Here is a 24,364-nt window from a genome sequence, read left to right as displayed (position 1 = left end):
ACATGCCTCTAAACCCAGCCATTGGGAGGCTGAAGTAGGAGAATTGCTTTGAGTTCAAGGCCAGCCTCGGCTACATAGTTCAAATTCAGACAGACAGACAGGCGTACGCACGCGCGTGTGTGCACACACACACACACACAAATGCACCCCAATTCAGTCCGATTAACAATGACACTCTTTAAAAAATATTTATTCTTTCATGCACACGAGCATTTTGCCTGTGTGTGTGTGTGTGTGTGTGTGTGTGTGTACCACATGTGCCTGATATCCATGGAAGGCAGAAGAGGGAGTTGGATCTCTTGGAATTATAGTCAGTGGCAAGCTGCCATGTGGATGCTGGGAACTGCACTTGGATCCTCTGCCAGGGCAGGGTAGAGAGTACTCTTGACCACTGAGCCATCTCTCCAGCTCCACAAAGATATTCTTACGTTTGAGGAAGTTAAAGAAGCTTATATCAAGAAGACAAAGTGCAGAAAGTCATAAGAATGATGTCATACTGGTTTCTTAAAGCAATGGCAAAGATATAAAAAAGGAGTGACCAACATTGAAAGCCCCAATGGAGCCTCACAGTATTACTCATTATAGAACATGTGCTTAGCACGTTGAAATCCCCCAGTTCTTTCCCTAGCACTTCTCTCTACTAAAGGTTCAAGAATGTTGAGATTATGGGTAGGTACCGCCACACCTGGCTAAGTTTTGCTTCTTTAGCGTTTGATCCGTCTACCTATTTTTCCTATTTCTATGAAAGCTGTTTTTGATCTTAGTAACTCTTATCTATCATTTATTTATGTATTTATTTATGTATTTATTTATTTTTTGGTTTGGTTTTTTAAATTTGTTTTTTTCGAGGCAGGGTTTCTCTGTATAGCCGTGGCTGTCCTGGAACTCACTCTGTAGACCAGGCTGGCCTCGAACTCAGAAATCCACCTGCCTCTGCCTCCCAGAGTGCTGGGATTACAGGCATGCACCACCACCGCCTGGCTTAATTGCTGGTATTCCGATAGCTCATACTGCTCTTTTGTATCTAGTTCTTTGTATCTCTGCTTTAAGACCATTAACTGTACTGTACCTAAGTGTGTCCTAACAATAGCAACTAAGTAGTTCAGAATGTAGGGGCCAAAAGTCAACTATAGCTGGAGAACAATTAGGGGCTCTAACAGGTTAACAACCCCTAATGGTCTATGTAAGAGCAACACTCCTCAGCTAAGGCAGCACATAGCCCTCCTATCCTGCAGTACTACTTCTGGTAATGAAGTCAGTGATTCTTGGTGACTGATGGAAGTTTCTATTTTCTCTGTATCTAAATGGCTGTTCTCAGACTGTTATAATTTTCCCCTAATAAGACCAGAGTGGAAGTCCTGGTGGCTGCCCTGGCCATCTCTAACTCCAACAGAAAGGAGACAGTGAGTGCCATGACAGGTTTGGCGAACAGGCACATAGGATGGGGGAAGGAACCAGGATCGAAGGGTACCACCAGGCAGCCATGATCAAGGTCAAGTAATCTTGAGCTTGAGTAGATCATCTATCTTCTGTACTGTCCACCTGTCTCTGGAGAGTGGGGTGTCTTCAGGTTCCACATGGGAAGCATGCACCCAAGTCACAACACTGTCCACCTTGAGGCCCGTGGGAGTGGCTAGCAGCACCAGGAAGGGTCTCTTTTATCAGGGTCCCAGTGACTGGGTGCACATACTTTTATCTAATGTCAGTACTCAAGAGGCAGAGGCAGGTGGATCTTTGTGAACTAGAGGATGGCCTGATCTACGTATTGAGTTCTATGACAACTAGAGCCACACAGTGAAACCTTGCCTCGAACATAACCAACTAGCCAACCTGGGCTTGTTTACTAATACCACCAAAAACTAGCTATAGAGATAGAGTAGGGGAACGTAATGATTTTAAAGTATTTATCTAAGGGGCATTTAATTGTTTGGTTTAAAAAAAGGGTTTCTCTGTGTAGCCCTGACTGTTCTGAAACTTGCTCTGTAGACCAGGCAGGCCTCGAACTCAAAGATCCGTGTGTGCATGTGCACTCCTTAGTGCATGTATGTGCACCATATGTGTGGAGGATCCTCTGGAGGTCAGAAGAAGGTGACAGCTTTCCTGGAACTGGAGTTACAGGTGGTTGTAAGCCTCCTGATGTTGGGGCTGAGAGCCAGACTTGTGCCATCTAAGAGCAGTGAGTTTTCCTGTCAAAGCCTCGGAGTTAGTCTGTGCTGAGTTGATAGCTAGGGAGAATGCCTCTTCTTGAACAATTGCTTTTACGCATAGAGTGTGAATAAATGAGTCTTCAATATAGTTTACACATTTATTTTTATTTGTATATTTTTCATTTTTCTGCTTTCATGGTCTGTGTGTGGTATACATGTTTGCATATGTATGGGCACAAGTATGGGTGTGAATACATGTGAGTTTATATATATTTCTTCTGCTCTTTTGACTTAATCCATAACTAGGCTTTTATTTGGTGATAGCCAAAGCAAAAGCATACTTTTTTCCTACCAGTTCGTAAACTTATTGTACATTAGTGATTAACTCTTTTTATCATATGATTATTCCCTTTTGTCATATCATATGTTCAGTTTATTATATGGGTGGCCATATAATATCTTTTCCTTGTTATCAACAGCATGGTCAATTATATTTTTCTGTTTGTGCTTTTATATAGTTTGTTTTACCATATAGTTTTGTGGGCTTACTTATGTAATAGTATGTGCCTTCTCCCTAGTTTTCTCTTACTATGTCCCCAGCTTTAGTAGACAAGTAGTATACTTTCTCAGAAGTGGCTTTCCAAGAGGCTTCTCATGGATATGTGCTCCTGTCTCTCACTTAGGGTGACCTACTCTCCCCTTGCTTTCCTGTTAGTCCTTCTACTGACAGAGGTGCTGCTTTTTGTTTGTTTGTTTGTTTGTTTTGGATTTGTTTTTTTTTTTTTCCGAGACAGGGTTTCTCTGTGTAGCCCTGGCTGTCCTGGAACTCATTCTGTAGACCAGGCTGGCCTCAAACTCAGAAATCCGCCTGCCTCTGCCTCCCAGAGTGCTGGGATTGCAGGCATGTGCCACCACTGCTTGGCTGCTTTTTTTTTTTTAAAGATTCATTTATTTTATGCATATAAGTACACTGTCGCTGTTTTCAGACACACCAGAATAGGGCATCAGATTCCATTACAGATGGTTGCTGGGAATTGACCTCAGGACCTCTGGAAGAGCAGTCAGTGCTCTTAACTGCTGAGCCATTGTTTTAAACAGTACAAAAAAATTTACTTTTGAGAATTTCATACCTGAGTACTGTATTTACATAATTCCATCCATCCTTTCCCCTTTCAACCTCACCCTCTCCTTTTTCCAATTCCTCTAGTCCTTCCACTTTTTCAAATACATAATTTCTTTAACTGTTGCTCTCTCTCTCTCTCTCTCTGTGTGTGTGTGTGTATGCACATATAAATAAATGCAGCATGCTCAGTCCATTTAGTGGTGCTCATTTGTAGATGTATTTAGGACTGATCACTTGGAATTGGATAACCTATTAGGTCACTTGTCGTAGAAAAAGCCTAGTCCTGCCTCTCTTAGCACCCATCAATTGCCTGTAGCTCTTCATCTACAGGAATGTGAATAAAGCAATGTCTTACCTGTGTCAAAGCCTGTAAATTACAACAATGATGGCCAAGATACGATCACAGGTATATCTTGAAGATCACTAAATTGGACTTAAGGTCAGTTAGGTAGGTGGGAATTCATCACTGTTCCAGTAAGTATAGCCCTGCCTGTGGGTGGTGAGGTCATGTACTCCAGAGAATAACCAACACTGCCACTTTCCTAAATCTGTACAATTTCCAACCACATTTTAAATATCTATCCAGAGTCCCAGAAGGATTTAGGCAAGTTACAATAGCATTTGGGAAATAGCTGAGATTATGAAAAGCTTGCTGAGGGGTTAGGGAGCTGGCTCAGTAACTGAACTGTTTGCTATGCAAGCGTGAAGATCTGAGTTCAGAGCTCTAGAACCACATTAAAAGTCAGGCAGTGTGGTGTGTGCCTGTAATCCTGGCTGTATTGAAGTGGAGGCAGGATCCCTGCGGCCTGCTGGCGGTGTACTCCAGCTCAATAGGTGAGCTCGAGGTGCAGTGAGAGACTGTCTCAAAAAGAAAGGCAGGCACCATCTTCGACTTTTGCCCTCCATATGCATATGCACACACAACATGCACACACACACATGCCCACACACACATGTATACTTGGACATGTGTACACATACTTTAAAATGTGTTGAATTTTCTTGGTAAGAAGGAGCTAGAAGAGAGGTCTAGTGATAGGTACTTTGGAAATGTAACCATTGAAGTACTGGGCTGAGGTAGAGGGTCCTTCATCACTCGGTTAATATGAGTTGTCAAAGAAACAAGAGATCTGTGCTTACATTATTAATCTAGGAGTAGTGGGAGTTTCAAGATTAAAGTTTGAAATTTATGTGAATAAAATATTGCTATAATACCATCAAATGGAAAATTACATTGAAAGTATGGGTTTTTTTTTTTAGATTTTTTTAAGACATATAATTTTAAACAATGTTTAAATAAGTCTTTAAATTTTATTTATTTTATGTTTATGAGTGTTTGCTTTTATTTATGTCCATGCCCTGCATGTGTGCCTAGTGTTGGCAAAAGTCAGAAGAGGGTATCTGATCCTGGAATAGGAGTTCCAGATGGTTGTAAGCAACAGTAGAGATGATGGGGATCAACCCAGGCCCTCTATATGTGTGTAACTGCCGGGCCACCTCGTCAGCCCACTCCAACAGTTCTAAGATGCCAAAAATCAACTCCTAAGTTGGGAAAAAGTAATTTTTAAAGACTGTTGTTTTGGTTTTGGATTTGGAAAACAGTCTTACAAAATGGTGTAAATGAAATATGATATGCATGAAAACAACATACAAATAGATAACTTAGTTAAGTTCTATGAAGTGAACAAACCCATGAAGCTGGTGCCCAAATCAATGGAGGATTATAAACGATTAATCGACTAGCCCCTGAGTCCGTTTGGTAGAGGTCACCTGGCTTGACAAGGCTGGAGATTGGCCTCACTTGATGCACCGCTGAAAACGCTGCTTGTGTTGTCCTTTAAGTGGTGGGTTATATGGCACATATGTGGTTTCTGTGTTCCTTATGTAATAGAGGTGTGATCCTGAACTACATCATTTTATGAGAAAATATGACTGTATGTGTATGTGTGTGTGTAATGATATATGCTGTGCTATGTAAATGTTTTACTAGATATTTGTAATTAAAGCTTGACTGTAAAGTATGCATTTATTTTGGAACCTTATGTTTACACTCTTTACCTTTTTTAGCATTAACCCTTAGATAGATTGTGGACTGAAATACAGTTTTAAAACTTATTTGACCTATTTATCCTTTACACTGAGAAAATAATCACTATATTTTTTGCACTTACTTTGAAGGCAAAGAAATGTTTATAAAGACACTTTTGGCAGATCATCAATAGGTTAGTGATAAAGGATAACCACGTGCATGTGTGCATCAGTGCATGTGCACACGTGCAGATTGCCCTTGAGAGGATGTCAGATGCACTGACACACCCGTCTCTGCCCTCTGCAGTGCTAGCGTACAGCACGTGCACCGATGCCCAGCTTTCTGCATGGTGGCTGGCATCTAGACCAAGTCCTTATGTTTGTATAGTGTGTGGTCTTGTCCACCAGGCCATCTTCTCAGCCACTGAGCGCTTTTCTTTCAATCAGTGTTGGTAAGTTTTTATGGTTGAAAAAAAATTTAAACTATTGGTAAATTTACCGATTGTTGTTTTTCCCCCAAGCCCGTTTTCAGAAGAATATGTATTTTTTGAAGAAGTTTTGTATGTACAATGCTAAGGATTGAGTAGAGGCATATAATAGGCAAGTGTTCTGCCCCTGACCTGCTTCTCTGACCCTGGAAAGAATTTCACTTTTAGAACCATTTGAAGTTTGTTTCTAGGAAGTCTAATGTCAGGATTATCTACTCCTTGGAGAAATTAATTCCCATAAATTATTATACTTTAAAGTTTTATATATTTGGACTAACTAGATAAAATTTTATTTTTCTTAAATCTAATTTGGGATTTTAAAATGTTCAACACACTGGAACCGAGAATGCATTGCAGTAGTGCTTGCCTACTGTGTTTGTGTTCTGGGATTAGCTTCTCAGGACTCCAAATAACATACTGCATTTGTTTATAAATAACTAATTGAATAAAATAATTTATGGCCTCTCATCTATTTTGTGTGCACGTGCGTAGTTGCATTTGCCATGGTGCACATGTGGAGGTCAGAGGGCAACTTAGGGAGTCAGTTCTCGGTCCAGAACGTGGCCCAGTCATTGGCCTCGGCAGCAAGCACTTGCCTGCTGAGCTACCCCTTCCTCCCTTTAATTTCCAAATTTTAAACTATCTTTTGCATTAAGTATTTAATAAATATGATAAAATTTAATATGCTATAAAGAACTAATAAAATTAATTAAAAAATTAAGATCTTACTAGGTGAATGAACAAAGGATAATTCATAAATTAAAAAAAAACCCTAAGATTAAGCTTTGTGGCAGAGAAGAAAGGGAAGGAAGGATTGCAGGAGCCAGAAGGGTCAAGGACATCACAGGGACATGGCCCACAGGGTCAACTGACTGATGATACTCAGGTTGGCTCAGAGGTCAGGGGGCCTGTACAGGTCTGACCTAGGTCTTCTTCATCTAAGTTAGAGGTGTGTCACAGGCTTGGTGTTGTTGTGTGACTTCTAACAGTCCTTCATTCTTTGGCCTGCCTTTGGGACGCTTTTCCTCTTATTGGGTTTCCTTGTCCAGCCTTGATGTGAGATTATATGCCTGGACTTATTGTATCTTGTTATGCCATATTTGGTTGACGTTCCTGGAAGGCCTGCTCTTTTCTGAGGGGAATTAAAAGAGGGCATAGATCCCAGAGAGAGACAGGGGAGGGGAGAAAGGAAAACTGCAGTTGGGATATAATATATGAGAGAAGAATAAATTAAGAAGGGGGAAAAAGATCTGCGGCAGAATATTTGATCTGGCTAAGTTCTACCATGTCCAGATTTGAGCAATTATTTTTCCTTATGGAAATGAGCAAAAATCAACAGCAATATGAGCGATAATAAAAGGTCTAAGTGAAGCTTCTAGGCTCTTACATTACTGGAAGCTAGAAAACAGTTTGACGTTGGATCTCAGCAGCATGTCCTTCACATTCTTCAGTTCAGTTTCATACATTTTGCAGATACTACTCTAGGCAAATAGTCCAAATAGGCCAAGAGCCACATACACAGTGTCGTTGTTTTTCAGACAAAGCCTCATTATGAATCACTGACTGCCCTGGAACTTGCTGAGCAGTCCAGGCTGTTCTTAGATTCACAGAGATCCACCCGCCTCTGCCTTCTTAGCTCTGAGATTAAAGGTGTGTGTCACCATATCTGGCTACAGTGTTATTTGCAGTAGAGAAAATGAAACATGATAAGGTATTGGTTGTTTATATTTCACAAGAAGATTTTGTTTTCCTGCCTATTTACTGTGTGTATGAGCAACTGTGTGGGGTATGTGCATGCCATGGTGACGTGGCGGTCAGAGGACACCCCCTTGCTGGGGTTAGCTCTCCCAGCATGCAGGCCCTAGGATGGAAACCAGATTGTCAGCATGACTGAACCATCTCAACAGGCCTCGTCTTATTGTCACGCTAAGAGGTGAACCGGGGCCTCATGTGTTCTACCTCTGGTACAGCTCCGGCCTTGTGGCTTAGAGCATAATTGGTGCTCTGTAAATAAGGAAAATGTTGATAATAATGATAATAGTTCCCCTAAAGTATTGTATTATATATTGGATTATTATGTGTTGCTTATGAGAATATGAAGCTACATTTTATTAGAGATGACAGTGTTTTTCAGCCCTTCCTGAGTAGGTCAGGATCTTTCTTTACTATTGTATTTTATAATAGTGATGCTCAGTGATTGTTGATGATATAATTGCAGGTAAATTGGCAAGATGAGGAGCAGCAAGTCAAAAGAGGTGCCTTTACCAAATCCAAGGAACTCTCAAAGCAAGGAGACTGTTCAAGGTATGGGTTTGTTTTTAGACTGAACTTACTCTCTTTTTAAGGTCCTATAATGTTAAATTTTGGGCTAATAAATAGAAGAAATTTGTGCATTATCCTACAAAAGAGTAGATTATTCTGGAGAGGTGGCTCAGTAGTTAAAAGAGTGCTTATTGATCTTGCAGAGGACCTGTGTTCAAGTCCCAGCACCTCCTGTATTGTATGGCTTGCAAGTGCTCATAACTTCAGCTTCAGTGGTCATTTCATTTGCATGAACATTTGCATACACACACACACACACACACTTAAATAATTTTTAAAAAGTAGATAATTTAAAAATTTACTTTTTAGCATACAAGTACCCTTTAAAAAATGAATTAGTTGAGCCAGATATGGACATGCTTTACTGTGATCCCAGAATTCAAAAGGCTGAGGCAGGGGGATCATGAGATTAAGGCCAGCTTCTGCTACACTGTATGAACTCATCTCTCTTAAAAATTATTTATGCAAAATTAGTGTTTCTTTCTCAGAAATCCCGATTGACTATCAATATCTATAGTACATACATAATAAGTTAAACTTATTTGATAGAGGTACTTTAAGGTATGATATTTTAAAAGGGAAACGGATCAACAAGTAGATCCAGAGGAAGGTTCCTGTTTCTGAGGAAACTTGAAATTCAGCCATATGGGGAGTCTTTGGAGGACATGAAAATTCTTATCTTGGAAGAGGATAACTCATGGGAAACAATGCAGCTCAGACCAGTTGAAAGACTGCTACTTGAAAGATGAAGTAGATTTGTTTGTACTAGTAAATTGATGTATGGAATAGTCTTAAAAGTATTCTTTCACATATAAAATACGATATAAGACAACATAAAGTTTTATGTCTGATTGGGGTATATTGGTGGATACCTAAAGTCCCAGCATTCAGGAGGCTCAGGCAGCAAGAGTCTAAGTTGGAGGTCAGCCTAGGCTATATAGCAAGACCCTGCCTTATTTTACCTTATTTATTCTCTGTCTTTCTCTGTCTCTGTCTCTGTCTCTGTCTCTGTCTGCCTCCCTGTCTCTGTCTGTGTCTCTGTCTTTCTGTCTCTGTCTGTCTCCGTCTCTGTCTCTGTCTCTCTCTGTTGTAGGGGGTGTTCAGGCCATTGCTGTTAACTGAGTATACTTCTTACTTTTATAAATTTCTTGAGAAGCCTGATCTAGCAATGTAAATACATTTGATAAGGAATAGTTCTAATGAAGTAGTTCTCAAGCCTTTCATCACATTTGGGAGCACATGAAACTATAAGTTTACTTCAGAACGCTGACTCTATGACATGTTACTTTTTCTTAGTAGATGTAACCACATCATGGGATGCACTTTCTCAGACCAAGGCTGCTGTAAGTAGTTTTAGTTTCTATTTTAAACACTTACTTGTTTTAAAACTGATAATATGTTATGAAGTGATTAATTAGAATATTTAATTGAAAACAAAGGCATATATTGCACAGTGAACAAGTATGAGTAGTGAAGAAGTAAACTAGACACTGCTTTAGGGTCCCAGGCCTGCTACTATCATGACATGTCAAGTATTCTTGAGACCTGTGTGGTCACTCACCTTTAATTAGCTGGTTCACTTTGTGAGTTGATCTGAAGGCCGGGTATGGGGAGGTGGGGCGGCACCTGTGTAGAAGGCTCGTTATCAGGGAGGAAGGGAAAGGAATTGGCCTCTTGAGTGGACTAGGAGTTATCTCTTCTCTTTTGTGGCAGTCATAGGTTCTTTTCCTTTATAAAATGAATTACTATAGGAGAGTTATTTTCTTTGTGTTTAGTCTTGTCTGGATGATAGAAATCTAAACTGGTAAAGTACTGTATGGTCCCTTTAAGGAGATAGTCCTCTTCTTGGTTGATTAATTTAACTTGTGCTATTTTTTTTCTTTGTATATACCCCCCTGAGTTTGGCTTTGTTTCTTTATTGTCTATTTTTAAAAAAACATTTAGTTATTTTTATTATGTGTCTGAGTGTTTTGTCTGAGAGTATGTGTCCACTCTGTGTGTGGCTGGTGCCCACAGCAGCTGCAAGCTACTGTGTGGGTCCTGGGAACTGAACCTGTATCCTCCAAAAGGAGAAAGAGCTCTGAACTTCTGGGCCATCTCTCCAGATGTTGTTTGATTTTTTTGGAACTCGTTAGAAAGCAAATCAACTAATTTTATTTATTTATTTACTTTTATTATTTTGTATTCTCTAGAGAAGGTCTAGTCTCTGTGTCTTGAGAAAAATAGCCTTACATAATGGTAGGGAGAAAAATTGTATTTTGATTCAATATAATAAAGATTTAGTTTTGTAACACAGCAATATGCAGTCTCTCTCCATGAGCTTTAAATGTATGTAATGTAGGAATGAATAGTAATAGCATTATTTCAGGATTAATTTATGTGTTTTCATGGTATTCAAATTTTAGCTGAGACACATTGAGAACAAATTAGAAGTAACCCCTACAAGCACAGCTGTAATCGATTCTGTGATGGATACTAAGAAGTCTGCAAGTGCTACCCGAAAAATAAGTAGGAAAGGTATGTATGAAGTCCCTTTTAAGAATTTAACTATATTAAGTACAGATTCACAAATTATTATTGCTGCTTGTAGGGATGCAGTTGTCATGACCTACATGTGTGGAGGCCAGGGCCATCTCATAGAATTGGTTCTCTTTTTCCACCTTTATGTGGGTTCTGGGGTCAGCCCCATTAATAGAGTTTTGCTGTTTCAGTTTAGTGTTTCTCGGTAGTCTGCAGTGCATGTTCTTAGATTGAGTACTTATGCAGAGTACTTCAGACATAGCATCATGCTTAGTGATGCTCATGATATTTCCACCAGTGCATCATGTCTGACAGTTGAGTTTTGATTGATTGTGGTAATGAGAATTTTGTTTGGGTGTCTGAGGTTATATATACTTATTTTTTAGTTTATAGGTATAGTCTTTGAAGGTAAAATTTAGTTGACTTAACACAAATGCATTTCTTTTGTGGGGGTGGTTAAATTTTTAGTCATGAATATCTTTCATATAGAAACTATATAATAAATTGACACTATGCAGCTATTTGATTTATTTATTTATTTATTTATTCATTTATTTATTTATTTATTTGGTTTCCTTGGTGGGCTGTAAGGGACAGGTAAATACTGTCTACTTAGACTAAGTGTTGCTGGGCTTTGGCTGTTCTCATCTTATTGTTTCAAAGGGAGGGTTCCTGAGGATTTGACCTAGGGTCCCACATGCAAGGACAGTCCCTACTGCTGGCTGTATCTTCAGCCTCGTTTTTATTTATTTTGTATTATGATATCAGTTGTCTACACTGGTCTTGAGCTCACTTTGTAGTACAGGCAGGCCTTGACTGATAATCCTCCTACCTTTCAATGTATAGATTTTGATTTGGCATTACCTTCTTAGAGTACAGGGTTTTTGTTTGTTTGTTTGTTTTTTCATAAATGTAGTTGACTGGGCGTTTTCTATCTGCTTACCTAATATCTAACTAGGGATGGTAGAAATAGCACATATGTAAGTTATTCTCTTAGACAGTCATGGTTTATAGCATATGTTCTCATAGATTTGCTTTCTCTTTCAGATGGTAGATGTCTAGATGATTCTTGGATCAGTGCTCCAACTTCCAAATTTTCTAAACCACGGAAAGAGAAATCCCGTAGTCCTCTTAGGGCTACCACCCTGGAAAGCAATGTTAGGAAGAACACTCGTGTGGAGTTCCGCGAGCCTTTGGTTTCTTATAGGTTGGTATTAGGAAAATGCTGGTATAGTCTAATATTAACTGCAATAGGGTTATGATTTTTCAGTTTTTACTACTCTGATTCTGAAGTTCTGTTAGTTATTTTCTCAGTGTGGTGACCATGTGTCTGACGGCGGCCTGAGGAGGAAAGCTGTATTTTGGTTACAGTTTAAAAGGAATACGGTCCATCCTGGTGGGGAAGGCCTGGCAGTGGACCTGTGAGGCTGCAGGCCACACTGCCTGTCTGCGGTTAAAAAGCAGAGGGAGTGAGGCTCTGAGGGTGAAATCTCAAGGCCTACCCAGGACCTCACTTCCTGCAACCTACTGACCAACTCGTAAAGTTCCACAGACCTCCAGAAAAAATGCCAGACTGGGCACGCCATTGTTCAAACACAACGGAGTTGTGCCTGTCTCATACTCAAGCCAGAGAGATAATTCAAAAAATAAAGACCAAAGGATAAATAAAGACCGACAAACCCCTCCAAATTCAACCTTCTTATAAAATTCTGGCTATCGGCTTGTCTTATTTTGAGGTACTAGATTCCAAATCCATGATCTCTTGTATAGTTGTCAGACTCAACCACTGAGTCTTAGTCTTGCTGTGGCAAACAGCAAGAGGTAAGACCCTGGGCCTTATATGTGTTGAATTTATAAGCATTTTTTGTGTATTTCAAAGTGTCAGTAAATCGAGATGTTTCATGATGGTCTTGGTAATTTTAGGTGTGTACTCTCAAATTTTGTGATAAAGAATTTGGAAAGAGGATTCAAATAACAAATTCAGTGTTTAATATGTTATATTTGATACTAGCTAAAAAATAACAAAGAACTTGCAAATGTAGGTAAAATATATGTAGAATGATCAAGACATTGTCACTAGTATTGAAGCAAAAAAGCAAACAAACAAAAAAAAACCCAAACCCAAAAACCAAAAGCACAAAACAAAACAACAACAACAACAACAAAAAATTCAGAATATGAAAAACCTGAGATTGGGTTACTGACTACTTTCTATTCTGATGTTCTTGCAAAGAATACCATATGATACTTAAAATTTTATAATTTATAGTTTTGAAAAAGAAAAAAATTACCCAGGATAGTTATGTATTGAATGCCCCTTTCTACCTGGCAGATTCCATTTATCATGTAAACCCCTTATTGGACACACACACACAGACACACACACACACACACACACACACACACACACACTGGGTTGTCTGGCTTCCAGCCAGAATGAATTCAGACTTCTGATCTCTTGCTTCTACCTCCTCCTCTCTGATTCTGAAGTCTCAAGTGTGCACCACCTGATTTATACAGTGCTGGGATTAACTGTGCATGCTAGCTAGGCAGTGCTCTCTCAACTGAGATACATTCCTAACTCCTTAAAACCCTTACTATCTTCTGTAAGAAACACAGCCTCATCTGTGTTTGCCTGTATTAGCCACCTTTGAGTAGCTATGACCAAAATAATTGAGAGAACTGTAAAAGTTTCTTATTTGCCTGTTGGTAATTGTCATCTTCCTGTCTGCTAACCTAGGCCTAGTCCTGAAAGCTTCTAGTGTCCACACAATCTAATCTAGGCCTAGAATGTTTTCAGCCTCTTAGACTTGCTGCTAAATCAGCTCACCCTTTCTAGCTCTTTCTGAACTCCGAGTGGCTGGTTTAACCCAGCTTTTCTGACTCAAACTCCTCTCCAAGCTGACTGATTCAGTCTGGCGTCTCTCTTGGCCTTAGACTTTTTATTCTGCTTGGCCTCAAACTAACTAGCAATCTGTTCTGATCTTCTGGCTTCTTCTCATTCTCTGGCTTGTTCTGTCTTCACCTGTGTTTAGCTTGTTTTCCCTCTATAGCCTGTCTCTGTGCAACTGTCCCAGGAAACTGTCTCGTTTCGTTCCCTTTCCTCTCTTCTCATGAGAGTTGGACATATCTATTCTGTCACATCTTTCTCTGATTTGTCATGTTGTCTGCCACTCAGTTAGACATCACTTTCAGACATGGGTGATTCATTCCTTCTCCAAACTAACTTTACCTTCATTATTTGGGATTAAAAGTGTATTCTAAGGCATGTCTATATTCCAGCCAGAGGGATTAAAGGTGTGTGCTAAGGGTGAGCCACACCACAATTAGAAATACCAACTTGGGGTTCACAATGTGATGATCAAATATCCTGTAACAGAGAACAATGGATTTGGACTCATGATTTCAGAGGGCACAGTTCATGGTGGGATAGACTGTGCTAGAGCATCCTGGTAGTGGGAGCACATGGAAGAGGAGTGTATTCCCTTCATGGTGTATGAGTAGCACAGAGAGAGAGAGACAGACAGACAGACAGACAGATAGTAAATGAATGAGAGAGAGAAGCCCCTGGCAAGCTATCAGGCACATCCTCTGGTGACATACTCCTCTAGCTAGGCCACACCTCCTCAGGTATCCCCACCTTACATAATAGTGCTGTCATCGAGGGACCACACCTGTAACATGAGAGTGAGTGGGTATGTTGTCTATTGAAACCTCAATCTTCCCAACACGCCATTTTCCAAGACAGATTAATCTATGCTTCTATAATACTAGATAATTTCCATGGTAGCATTTTCATATTACATTTTGATTCATAGTTATCTATTGAAGGGTGTAAATCGGATCTTCTCAAAGCAGTAACTGGCTTGTGCTTTGCCATGTGCTAAATATTTTTACAAATATTTCATTGAGAAACTTTAAAAAATTTTAAACAGCTAAAAATATAGTGAAGACCCTGTGCATATTCAATAAATATTTAGTGAGTAAAAGATTACATAAAATTATCTTTTTATCTGTTTTTTTAAAGACTTATTTTTATTTATGTGTATGCATATATGTGCACATGTATGCCATTCCCACAGAGGATACAAGTAAGTGGGTATCACAGCACCCGGTGTAGCTATACACAGATGTGAGCGATCTGACAGGGCTTGGGATCTGAATTCCTGTCCTGGCCAAGAGCAGCAAGTACTCCTGATCGCACTGCCATCTTCAGCCCCTCAGTTTTCTTATCTTTTTTGCTTTATTTTATTCTCTCCATATTCTAATTTAAACCTAATTTTTTAACAGTATTGTTAAGTTGCCCAGACTGGTTTTATATTGTGATCTTTCTACCTCAGACTCTCTAGCAGATCTAGACCTTAAAAAAAAAAAATCAATCAATCAATCAATCAATCTATCTATCTATCTACCTACCTACCTACCTACCTACCTACTTTTTGGGACTTGGGACTTGTTAAGTTTCCCAGACTGGCTTTGAACTTGTGATTCCCTCACCTTGGACTCTCTCTCCTGCAGCTTGGATTATGGACATGTAGCATTAAGCCCTGGTTTACTTTTTCAGACTTGTAGGGAGTTGTTGGTTGGTTGTTGGTTTGCTTCTGCTATTAACTTCAGGTTCTCCATTCAGTGTAAGACTGGTTTCAGTCTGACTGCTTTGTTTTACTGTTACTCAGGCTCTTTTTATTGGTAAGTAAAAATTATTTGTGGTGTACATAAGGTCTTGATTCATGCATTCATTTTAGCATTGCATAATCACACTCTTTAATGTATGTGTCACCTCACATACTGTTTGTGGTGAGAATACCTAATACCTAATTCCTGCAGTTTTTAAGTCTACAGAATTTTTTGTTCTTAACTCTAATCATAGAGCTTTTTCATTTCTGTCACAGGGAAACCCACGGTACACCTTTCAGCTTAAGTCCCAGTCATCTGGAGTCAAAGCATGTCTATTGTATTCAGGAGGAAAAGCCTGAGAGTGGGAAGCAAATGGTAGTCAGTCGGGAAGCCCGGGACAGCCATTGCTGTGATTTTGAGAGTGCTCAACCCTCTGTCATCAGTGATACAGTTGTTAGATTTTTAAATGATGGACCAGCAATTGATGCATTGCACAGTTCTGAATATTTAATGAAAATGGGAGTACATGTAAGAACTGAGGAAGAAATGCCTAACAGAACAAAAGGAAGTGAGAACAATTCAAAGCCTTCTATTAACAACATGGAACACGATGTTGATCCGAAATTGTTGCTGCTGTCTGACTCTTCTCCATCCTCTACTAGTGCCTGTAATTCCCAAAGATTAGATATTTCGAAGCGGCAACAACACGATGTTAAACTGGAAAAACTTAAAGAGCGGATTAGGAAACAGTGGGAACACTCGGAAGAAATAAATGGCCAGGCCCAGACTCTAGGTCATATTGACCATCCAGTAATGGTTGTTAATGTTGACAACTCGGTGACAACAAAAGTCAGAAAAGTGGCAACAGCACCACCTGCTCCAGCATACAAAGGTTGGTACCCATCTGTGTGCTTTTCTCTGTCTTCATTTGCTCTGGGTCCCCTAGGATGCACAGAGCACCTGAGTACCAAATTAGCTGCATATAAAAACATGTACATGTTAAAAATGACAGTTCTAGACCTAAGTCAGAATTTCTGGGCATGGGTTCCAGAATGAGATTTGTTTGTTTTTTGAGACAGGCTTTCACTGGTATCCCTGGATTACCTGGAATTCACTATGTGAACAGGCTGGCCTGGAACTCTCAGAGGTCTGTCTGCCTCTGCCTTCTGAGTGCTAGAATTAGACCAGAATAAGAATTTTTTAATAAGTCTCTTTAGAGGATCTTCCCTCTTCCTCTCTTGCCACCCTCTCTTCTCTCCTCCTCTTTTTGCAGGAAGGTTTACTCTGAATCTCAGACTGTTCTCAGACTCAAAGCAATCTGGGGTGACGGGCTTGAGCTACTGTGCTCAGCTCCTTAGGGATTCTTGGAGGTTGAGACTACAAAATAGGAAATAGGATGAGTACCATTTTCAGACAGTTAAGAGAATATTGTTTGGAATTCATAAGAATTGCTTAACAGTAATGTCTGTAGTGGTGTAAGCTTGTAATCCCATCTGCTCTGAGGGAGAATGTCTAGGTTAAGGCCATTCCAAATTGTGGAGTTCCAGCTAGCCTGACTGCACAGCAAGTCCCTGACTCAAAATAGGACGTTTTTAAAAGGGACGAGAATGTAGCTCAGTAGTAGATAGCTTGTCCATCCATGGGTTTAATTTTCAATATTAGAAAAACCCCATTTACAAGACACATTAATCAGTTTTCATTTAACATAGGACTGCATAATAGTTTGGCATGGATTCTGTTTTAATTTTTGACAAAGGAGAGAGAGAGAGAAAGAGAGAGAGAGAGGGAGAGAGAGAGAGAGGGAGGAAAGAGAGAAAAGGAAGGAGAAAGAGAGAAAGGGAAGGAGGGAGATAGGGAGAGAAAGGGAGGGAGGGAAGGAGAGAGAGAGAGAGAGAGAGAGAGAGAGAGAGAGAGAGAGAGAGAGAGAGAGAGAGAGAGAGAGAGAATCCAAAATCCAACCCTAAAATACTTTAAAATCTGAAATATGTTAAGAACTGATAGAACATTGTAAGTGGAAAGTTCTATATCTGATCTTGTATGGCAGGTCACAGTCAAATGCAGGTACATAATGTTATTTAATCAGACCACCATGGGATAAAAAGCCCAGCCATTCCCTCCCATGCTGGGTACATCCTTGCCAGCCGTGTCCAGGCTCCCCAACTCCATTCTGCTCACAAGGATGATAAAACAATGTATTTGTAGATCACACACAGTAGTGGAATTTCCCCATCATTTCCCACAAAGGGTTTGGGGGCTTCTTAGCTTTTGCTTATTTTCTCCTCTATGGTATACAAGTTACTGCTGGGAATGTCAAAAAGCCTGACAAATATCCTTAGTCATAACAATTTATAGGTAAAAAGAAAGGACTTAGGTTTATCAGTAGCGCCAAAATCAAGCCTTCAAAGTGTGAAACATCTTACAGAAGGGTTGGGCTGGAGTGACCAGCCAACAGACATGAACTGAGAAACAAGATAATCTGGGGAAGTTCTGTCACGAAAGTGATGAACAGAAGTTAATGAGAAGCAAAGGCAGACTGTGGAGCTAGAGATGAGTGTCTTATGTTTTAAACGTAGGTCTGATGTTAGGTAGTGGTGGCATACACCCATAATCCCAGTACTCTGGAGGCAGAGGCAGGTGGATTTCTGTATGTTTGAGGCTGTCTGCATTGCAGTAGCATATGCCTGTATGTGGGATGCTATTGTGAAGCCTGTGGGCACCTACCTCAGTGAACGGAAATGGAAAGGGGCTGTGACTATGGAAGAGTTTAAGAAAACATACAGGGTCACTATTATTATTATTATTATTTCAGATTCATGGTGGAAAAACATGCAGAGAAGAAATTCAGTGACTAGGGTGCCAAAGTTGTTGCTGATGAAAATCAGAAATACTCATGACACATTACTCTTTTGATGATATTGCCCCAGAAAGATGCTAACAATAGTCGAGAAGATAGCCAGCCCAGGAATTAAGGCTGCCCAGGACAGAAGGGCTGTTGAAATGTGTTAATGCAGCAGGCACACAGAAACCTTAAAACTTTGTGCAATAACTGAATGCACTCACCTTCTCTATTTTAAAGGTTTCATGTCTTTCTAGTCTGTTGTGCTAATAACAACTTAGACTGTAGACAGCTTTTTAAATCGGTTTTGCTGGCACAGGAACTAGCAGTTCACGCTCACTGCTGGGGAACTGCCCTGAATAATGATGGCAGAATTTCATTATCTCTTGACAACTGTTCTGTTCATCTTCAAGGGTAGGGGATGGAGCAGACTGAGGGAATGTTCATCCAATAACTGGCCCAACTAGAGACCCATCCCATGGACAAGCACCAACCCCACCAATGACACCATTAATGATACTCTGTTATGCTTGCAGACAGGAGTCTAGCATGGCTGTCTGATTTACATAGTGGCTGTACAAGTTTGCACTCTTCCCAGCGATGGAGAATGGTTCCTGTTAGGTCATATCCTCCCAGCAGGAGCTGTCACTTGTGTTTTTGGTCTTAGCCATTCTGACAGGTGTAAGATTGAATCTCACAGTAGTTTTGATTTGCATTTCCCTGATGGCTAAAGATGTTGAACATTTCTTTTTAAGTGTTTCTTGGCCATTTGAGATTCCTCTTTTGAGAATTCTCTGTTTAGATCTGTACCCTGTTTTAAAATTTGGGTATTTGGTATTTTGATAGCTAGTTTCTTCATATATATTTATACTGTATATAGTATATATATATATATATATATATAATATGTATTTATATAGTATGTATAATATGTACATGATGTGTATATATGTGTGTGTATATCAGGTATATATATTAATCTCGTATGTATACACACACACACATATATATACATATATATACATATATATACATATATATATATATATATATATATATATATATGAATGAATGATTTTTGGATGTGGAGTTGGTGAAAATCTTTTCTCATTCTGTAGGCTGCTGCTCTGTCTGAATGACAGTGTCCTTTTCCCTCAAGAAGCTTTTCTTTCCTTTCTTTTTTTTTAATATTTATTTATTATAATATGTAAGTACACTGTAGCTGTCTTTAGACATCAGATCTCATTACAGATGGTTGTGAGTCACCATGTGGTTGCTGGGATTTGAACTCAGGACCTCTGGAAGAGCAGTCAGTGCTCTTATCTGCTGAGCCATCTCTCCAGCCCCAACAGAAGCTTTTCATATGTCAGGTTCTGTGGTGTTCTTAGTGCCCAGTTCTTAGGGACTGTCAGTATTCTGCTCAGAAAGTCTCTCCCTGTGCCACTGAGTTGAAGGCTATTTTCCACTTTCTTTTCTATCTGGTTCAGTGTATCTGGTCTTATGTTAAGATTCTTGATCCATTTGGAGTTAGGTTTTGTGCAGGGTGATAAGTATGGATTTATTTGCATTCTTCTACATACCTACACCCAGTTTGACCAGCACCATCTTTTGAAGATACTGTCTTTTTTTCCAGTCTGCATTTCTGCCTTAAAATAAGTGTCCATAGGTGTGTGGATTTATGTCTCTGTCTTCAGTTCATTTACTTTGATCAATGCGTCTGTTTTTATGTTAATACCATGAGATTTTATTACTATAGCTCTGTAGTATAATTTGAAATCAGAAATGGTAGAACATCCAGCAGTTCTTTTATTGTTCAGGATTGTTTTAGCTATCCTGGGTTTTCTTTTTTGTTTCCATGTAAAGTTGAGAATTGTCCTTTTAAGGTCTGTGAAGATTTGTGTTGGAATTGTGTTGGGGATTCCACTGACTCTGTAGATTGCGTTTGGTAGGATGGCTCTTTGCATTATGTTAATCCTACCGATTCACGAGCATCTTTCCATCTTCTGAATACAAAATGGTGCTACTGCTTTAGAAAATAATCTGTAGTTCTTACACACACAGTTAGTTAGCATTACCCAGCAGTTCATTCTTTTTTTTTTTTTTTTTTTTTTTTGGATTTGGTTTTTTCAAGACAGGGTTTCTCTGTGTAGCCCTGGTTGTCCTAGAAATCACTCTGTAGACCAGGCTGGCCTCGAACTCAGAAAGCCTTCCAGCAGCTCCTTATGCGCCACCACTGCCCAGCCCCAGCAGCTCATTCTTATATGTAATACCCATTAAAAACATTTGCACAAAATTTGTATAAGAATATTTATAGCAGCATTATTAATAATAGAAAAAAGTAGAAACAGCCCATGTGTCTGTGAATGGATAAATGAAATGTCATATCCATTCAAAGAACTATCTGTTGACCCTGATACATGATGTTAGAGTCTTGAAAAATCACAAAATACAATATGCTACCATAAATGACATAATGTTGAAAGATTCCACTTATATGAAATATCTAGACTAGGCAGATCCTTGCAGACAGAAAGCAGATGAATATCCTCTGTAGATAGGTCTAATGGGCATCAACTGATACAGGGGCAGAGTTTCTTCTTTCAGTGACGAAATCCTCTGGAATTAGATAACAGTGATAGCTATGAAATGGATTATATTTTTGAATGCCTAATTGTATACTTACGAGTAAATTTTGGGACACTGACCTGATGACCAGAGTGTGACCCTCAGGATCTGTGTGGTGGAAGGAGAGACCCAACTCCTGCAAGTTACCCTATGTTCTTGATGTCCATGCTGCGGCATGCTGCTCCCATCCCCAAATAAATAAATAAAATGATATTTTTATATAGAATTTTATGTTACTTATGTTACTTTAAAAACTTATATCTGACTTAAAAACAGAGCCAATCTTTGAAAGCATCTTGTATTGGTGTGTATCAGGTTTCAACCCGTCAGAGACCAAGATTCGCACTCCTGATGGAAAGGTGTGGCAGGAGGCGGAGTTTCAGAGCATGAGTAGAGAGCTGTACCGTGACTTAGCGCTCCAGTTCGCAGGTGAGAGCAGAACTTTCTGTGTCTTGCTCATTTTATCATGCATACCATACCATAGACTACTACACATGAAACTCTCTCCAAACTGGAGACGCTGTTTCTTCCTAAATGTGCTAAGTGTGCTAGAGTAGTAATGGTTTAAGTGACGAGACCCTCTTAGCCTCTTAGTTCTCCTCCAGGGTTAAAATTAGCTTCCATGGCTCATGATACAGAAGCTAGGGTATTTTTTAAAGTTTGGGGACTTTTAAAGTCAGGACAGACTGATTTTATGGAAACATAGAGTTGGTTGTGGTTTGTATCTCTTAGGCCTCAAATGTCTTTAAAGTGGCCAGTAATTTCAGTCAGCATTGAGAAATCAAAGTGTTATAGGAGGGGAATGCATGTTAGAGAATTATAACCAAGAGGACCCTGTGGAAGACCTGAAGAAATAGGACAATAGGAACTGTAGGGTTCCCACCTCCTGCGGAGCTTGTAAGGCGCTAAGTGAGGTTCATATGGCTCCTAGTCTTGTGTTTGCTTTTTAAACAGTTGAGGAATTGAAAGCTGAAAGAATAATTTTTCTAAGATTGCATAAAGAATTAAAATCAAGATCAAAATCAACTGTTTAATTCCTAAACCTGACAGCTAAGATTTTGCCAATCTTTTTCTTTCTTTCTTTCTTTCTTTCTTTCTTTCTTTCTTTCTTTCTTTCTTTCTTTCTTTCTTTCTTTCTTTCTCTCTCTCTCTCTCTCTCTCTCTCTCTCTCTCTCTCTCTCTTTCTCTCTCTCTAGTGTTTTTTGTGGCATTAAATTCCATTTTCTTTATTTTATTAAACATTGTATGCAGGATACTCTTCTCATGTGGAGAGAAAGTATCATGTAGTAATTATGAACAAATGTTTTAGAATCAGCTTAAAAGTTCGCATTCTGGCTTTGCTGCTCATATCTGTATATATGAGCTGTTACATAACCTTTTATCTTTGGTCTCCTCATCTTAAAAAGAAATGACAGCAACCATACATCACCGGACCTGGTAGGGAATATCATGTCAGGGACTATTGAAAAGGTTATTCTGTTATACTCTGCCTTTCTCTTTTTGTAGTGGGTAAACTGTATTCTTAACTTCTACCCGTGTTTTGGTTATATTTACTCTCCTTCCACCCCCGTGTGCATGCACGTGTGCGTGTGTATGTGCGTGTGCATACACAGATTACTCCATCTTGCTCTCATGCTCTGTATCAAGCATCTCCTCTCTGTCTGGTCACACCCATGGACACACTGTTGGGCACATTTGTCACAGCAGTCATGCTAGAATACCTCTTTGGTCTCTCGTGTTCCCCTTCTGTTCAGGGAACAACTGCAGTGTTTCCTCAGGCTAACGGTCTCTGATTTGTATTCTCCTCTTATGTTTGTTTGTTTGTTTATTTGTCTGTCTTTGTGTCTGTCTGGGGTTTTCTGGGTATCAAGATCATCAGTGACACTCACTTTGCATGTGCACTGTCTGATCTCCATCTGTCCTGCTGTTTGCTCTGCAACAATTGACACTGCTAACCACCTTTTCCTTGAAAGTCTTCACTTGGCTTTCTAGAAGCTTGGTTTTTTCCTCTTACATCTACATGTTCCTTATTCTTTTCTTCTCCCCCACCCCACCCTGTCATCTTCCCTCTCTTTTTGCTTATTTATCCAAAAACAGACCTTCTAGGAAAACATATGTACTCTTAACACCTGAAATAGTTCTCGTGCAAATTTTCCTGTATCCATGTATCTAGTTGAGACCTTCTCCCTGAATTCAAACTCTTATCAACCTGCTAACTATACATCTCTCGTGAATGTGTTATAGATATCTCAGGCTTACTGTCTAAAATGGAGATTACTCAGTGTGGTGACACATTCCTTGCTACTCCAGTTGTCAGTCTGGAAGACCCACAGCCTAAGTCATCTTTGACCCTGTTTTTCTTTCATATTTTCTATTCTGCTGTCTAAGTTGTATCTATCTAGTACCAGTTCTTTTTGCTGTTGACGAAGGTGGCACCTTCACCACCTTTGCCACTGTTCCCCAAATCAAGGCACCATTGTTCTGTGGCTTTAGGTCTCCGGTCTTTTCTTCATTGGTCTCCTCACTGCAAACTCTTAATGAGTCTGTTCTCAGCAGAGCTACCAGGGTAAGCTCGTTAGAGTCTTGTTTCAGTCCTGTCACTCCTTTGCTCAGATGTTCTAAACTTGCCATTTTCCTGCCTGTGAGACAGGAAAGCCTATAGCACCCTTTACCTCAGCGGGATCTTGTTCATATCTGCAGCCCAGATGCCGACTGTTCTCCTTGTTGGTCACTGCATACTTGTCAGAGTCCTTGCTGATCTTAGACACTGCTGCTGACTGAGAGCCCGCCACTCAGACTTCCTCTACTCTGCTATGCCTCAGACCTCCATATTTTAAATTTCATTATTCAGACCTGTCATTTAGATTAAGTTTTTGAACTTCTGTGGTTAGTATATTTACATTTTTTAAAGTTTGTATATTATAATCTTTAAATAAAACGGTGGTCCAATATGGCGGCGCCCAGTGGCAGTGTGAACTGTGAAGAGTTCGCCGAGTTCCAGGAATTACTCAAGGTGATGAGGACAATTGATGACAGAATAGTTCATGAATTAAACACTACAGTTCCAACAGCTTCCTTTGCAGGGAAAATCAATGTCAGTCAAACCTGTAAACAGCTGTATGAGTCTTTGATGACAGCTCATGTCAGTAGGGACAAAGTTATAAAGAACTGTATAGCACAGACCTCAGCAGTAGTAAAAAGTCTCCGAGAAGAGAGAGAAAAGAACCTGGATGACTTAACGTTATTAAAGCGACTTAGAAAAGAACAGACCAAGTTGAAATGGATGCAGTCAGAACTAAATGTCGAAGAAGTGGTAAATGACAGGAGCTGGAAGGTGTTTAATGAACGCTGCCGAATTCACTTCGAGCCTCCAAAGAATGAGTAGAGAGAGAGTTTTTTAAAAAGACCTGGTCATCTCCTCGCCCGGGCATGACAGACGCCAGCAGAGCCGGCTTCCGAGGGTGATCTCCGAGCCAGCAGGCTGAGGCCTTTGGTTGGTTCAGCCCTTTCAGCCAAGACCTCAAGTCTAATTCTCATAATTATAAAATAATCATTTGTTATTTTATACTGATTCTGTAAAAAATGTTTTATAACTATTAAAATAATTTTCTGAAAAATAAATAAATAAATAAATAAAACAGTAATCTCAGAAAATGCT

General features: G+C 39.7%; 2 protein-coding genes across 6 annotated transcripts in view; both read left to right on the top strand.

Moving 5' to 3' along the window:
* The window catches only part of Cep350 (centrosomal protein 350), a 122,328-nt gene that overhangs the window by 6,534 nt on the left and 91,430 nt on the right, over positions 1 to 24,364 (top strand). For 2 of the 5 annotated variants that reach the window (XM_052200517.1, XM_052200513.1), the window contains exons 2-7: positions 8,005 to 8,090; positions 9,405 to 9,451; positions 10,514 to 10,625; positions 11,676 to 11,835; positions 15,521 to 16,137; positions 21,022 to 21,135. In XM_052200517.1, coding sequence (XP_052056477.1) covers positions 8,018 to 8,090; positions 9,405 to 9,451; positions 10,514 to 10,625; positions 11,676 to 11,835; positions 15,521 to 16,137; positions 21,022 to 21,135 — 1,123 coding nt within the window. In that variant the 5' untranslated portion in view covers positions 8,005 to 8,017. Of the gene's footprint in view, positions 1 to 8,003; positions 8,091 to 9,404; positions 9,452 to 10,513; positions 10,626 to 11,675; positions 11,836 to 15,520; positions 16,138 to 21,021; positions 21,136 to 24,364 lie in introns of those variants that run through there. The other 3 variants (XM_052200514.1, XM_052200516.1, XM_052200518.1) reach the window with 3 other exon arrangements.
* Positions 23,636 to 24,316, top strand: LOC127697393 (protein MIX23-like). The gene has a single exon (XM_052200520.1). The coding sequence runs from the start codon at positions 23,657 to 23,659 to the stop codon at positions 24,089 to 24,091; it is 435 nt and encodes a 144-aa protein (XP_052056480.1). The 5' UTR covers positions 23,636 to 23,656; the 3' UTR covers positions 24,092 to 24,316.

Source organism: Apodemus sylvaticus, chromosome 12 (genome assembly GCF_947179515.1).
Source record: "Apodemus sylvaticus chromosome 12, mApoSyl1.1, whole genome shotgun sequence".
NCBI lineage: Eukaryota > Metazoa > Chordata > Mammalia > Rodentia > Muridae > Apodemus > Apodemus sylvaticus.
The sequence above is the reverse complement of the archived record's forward strand: the minus strand, read 5'-3'. Positions and strand labels throughout refer to the sequence as shown.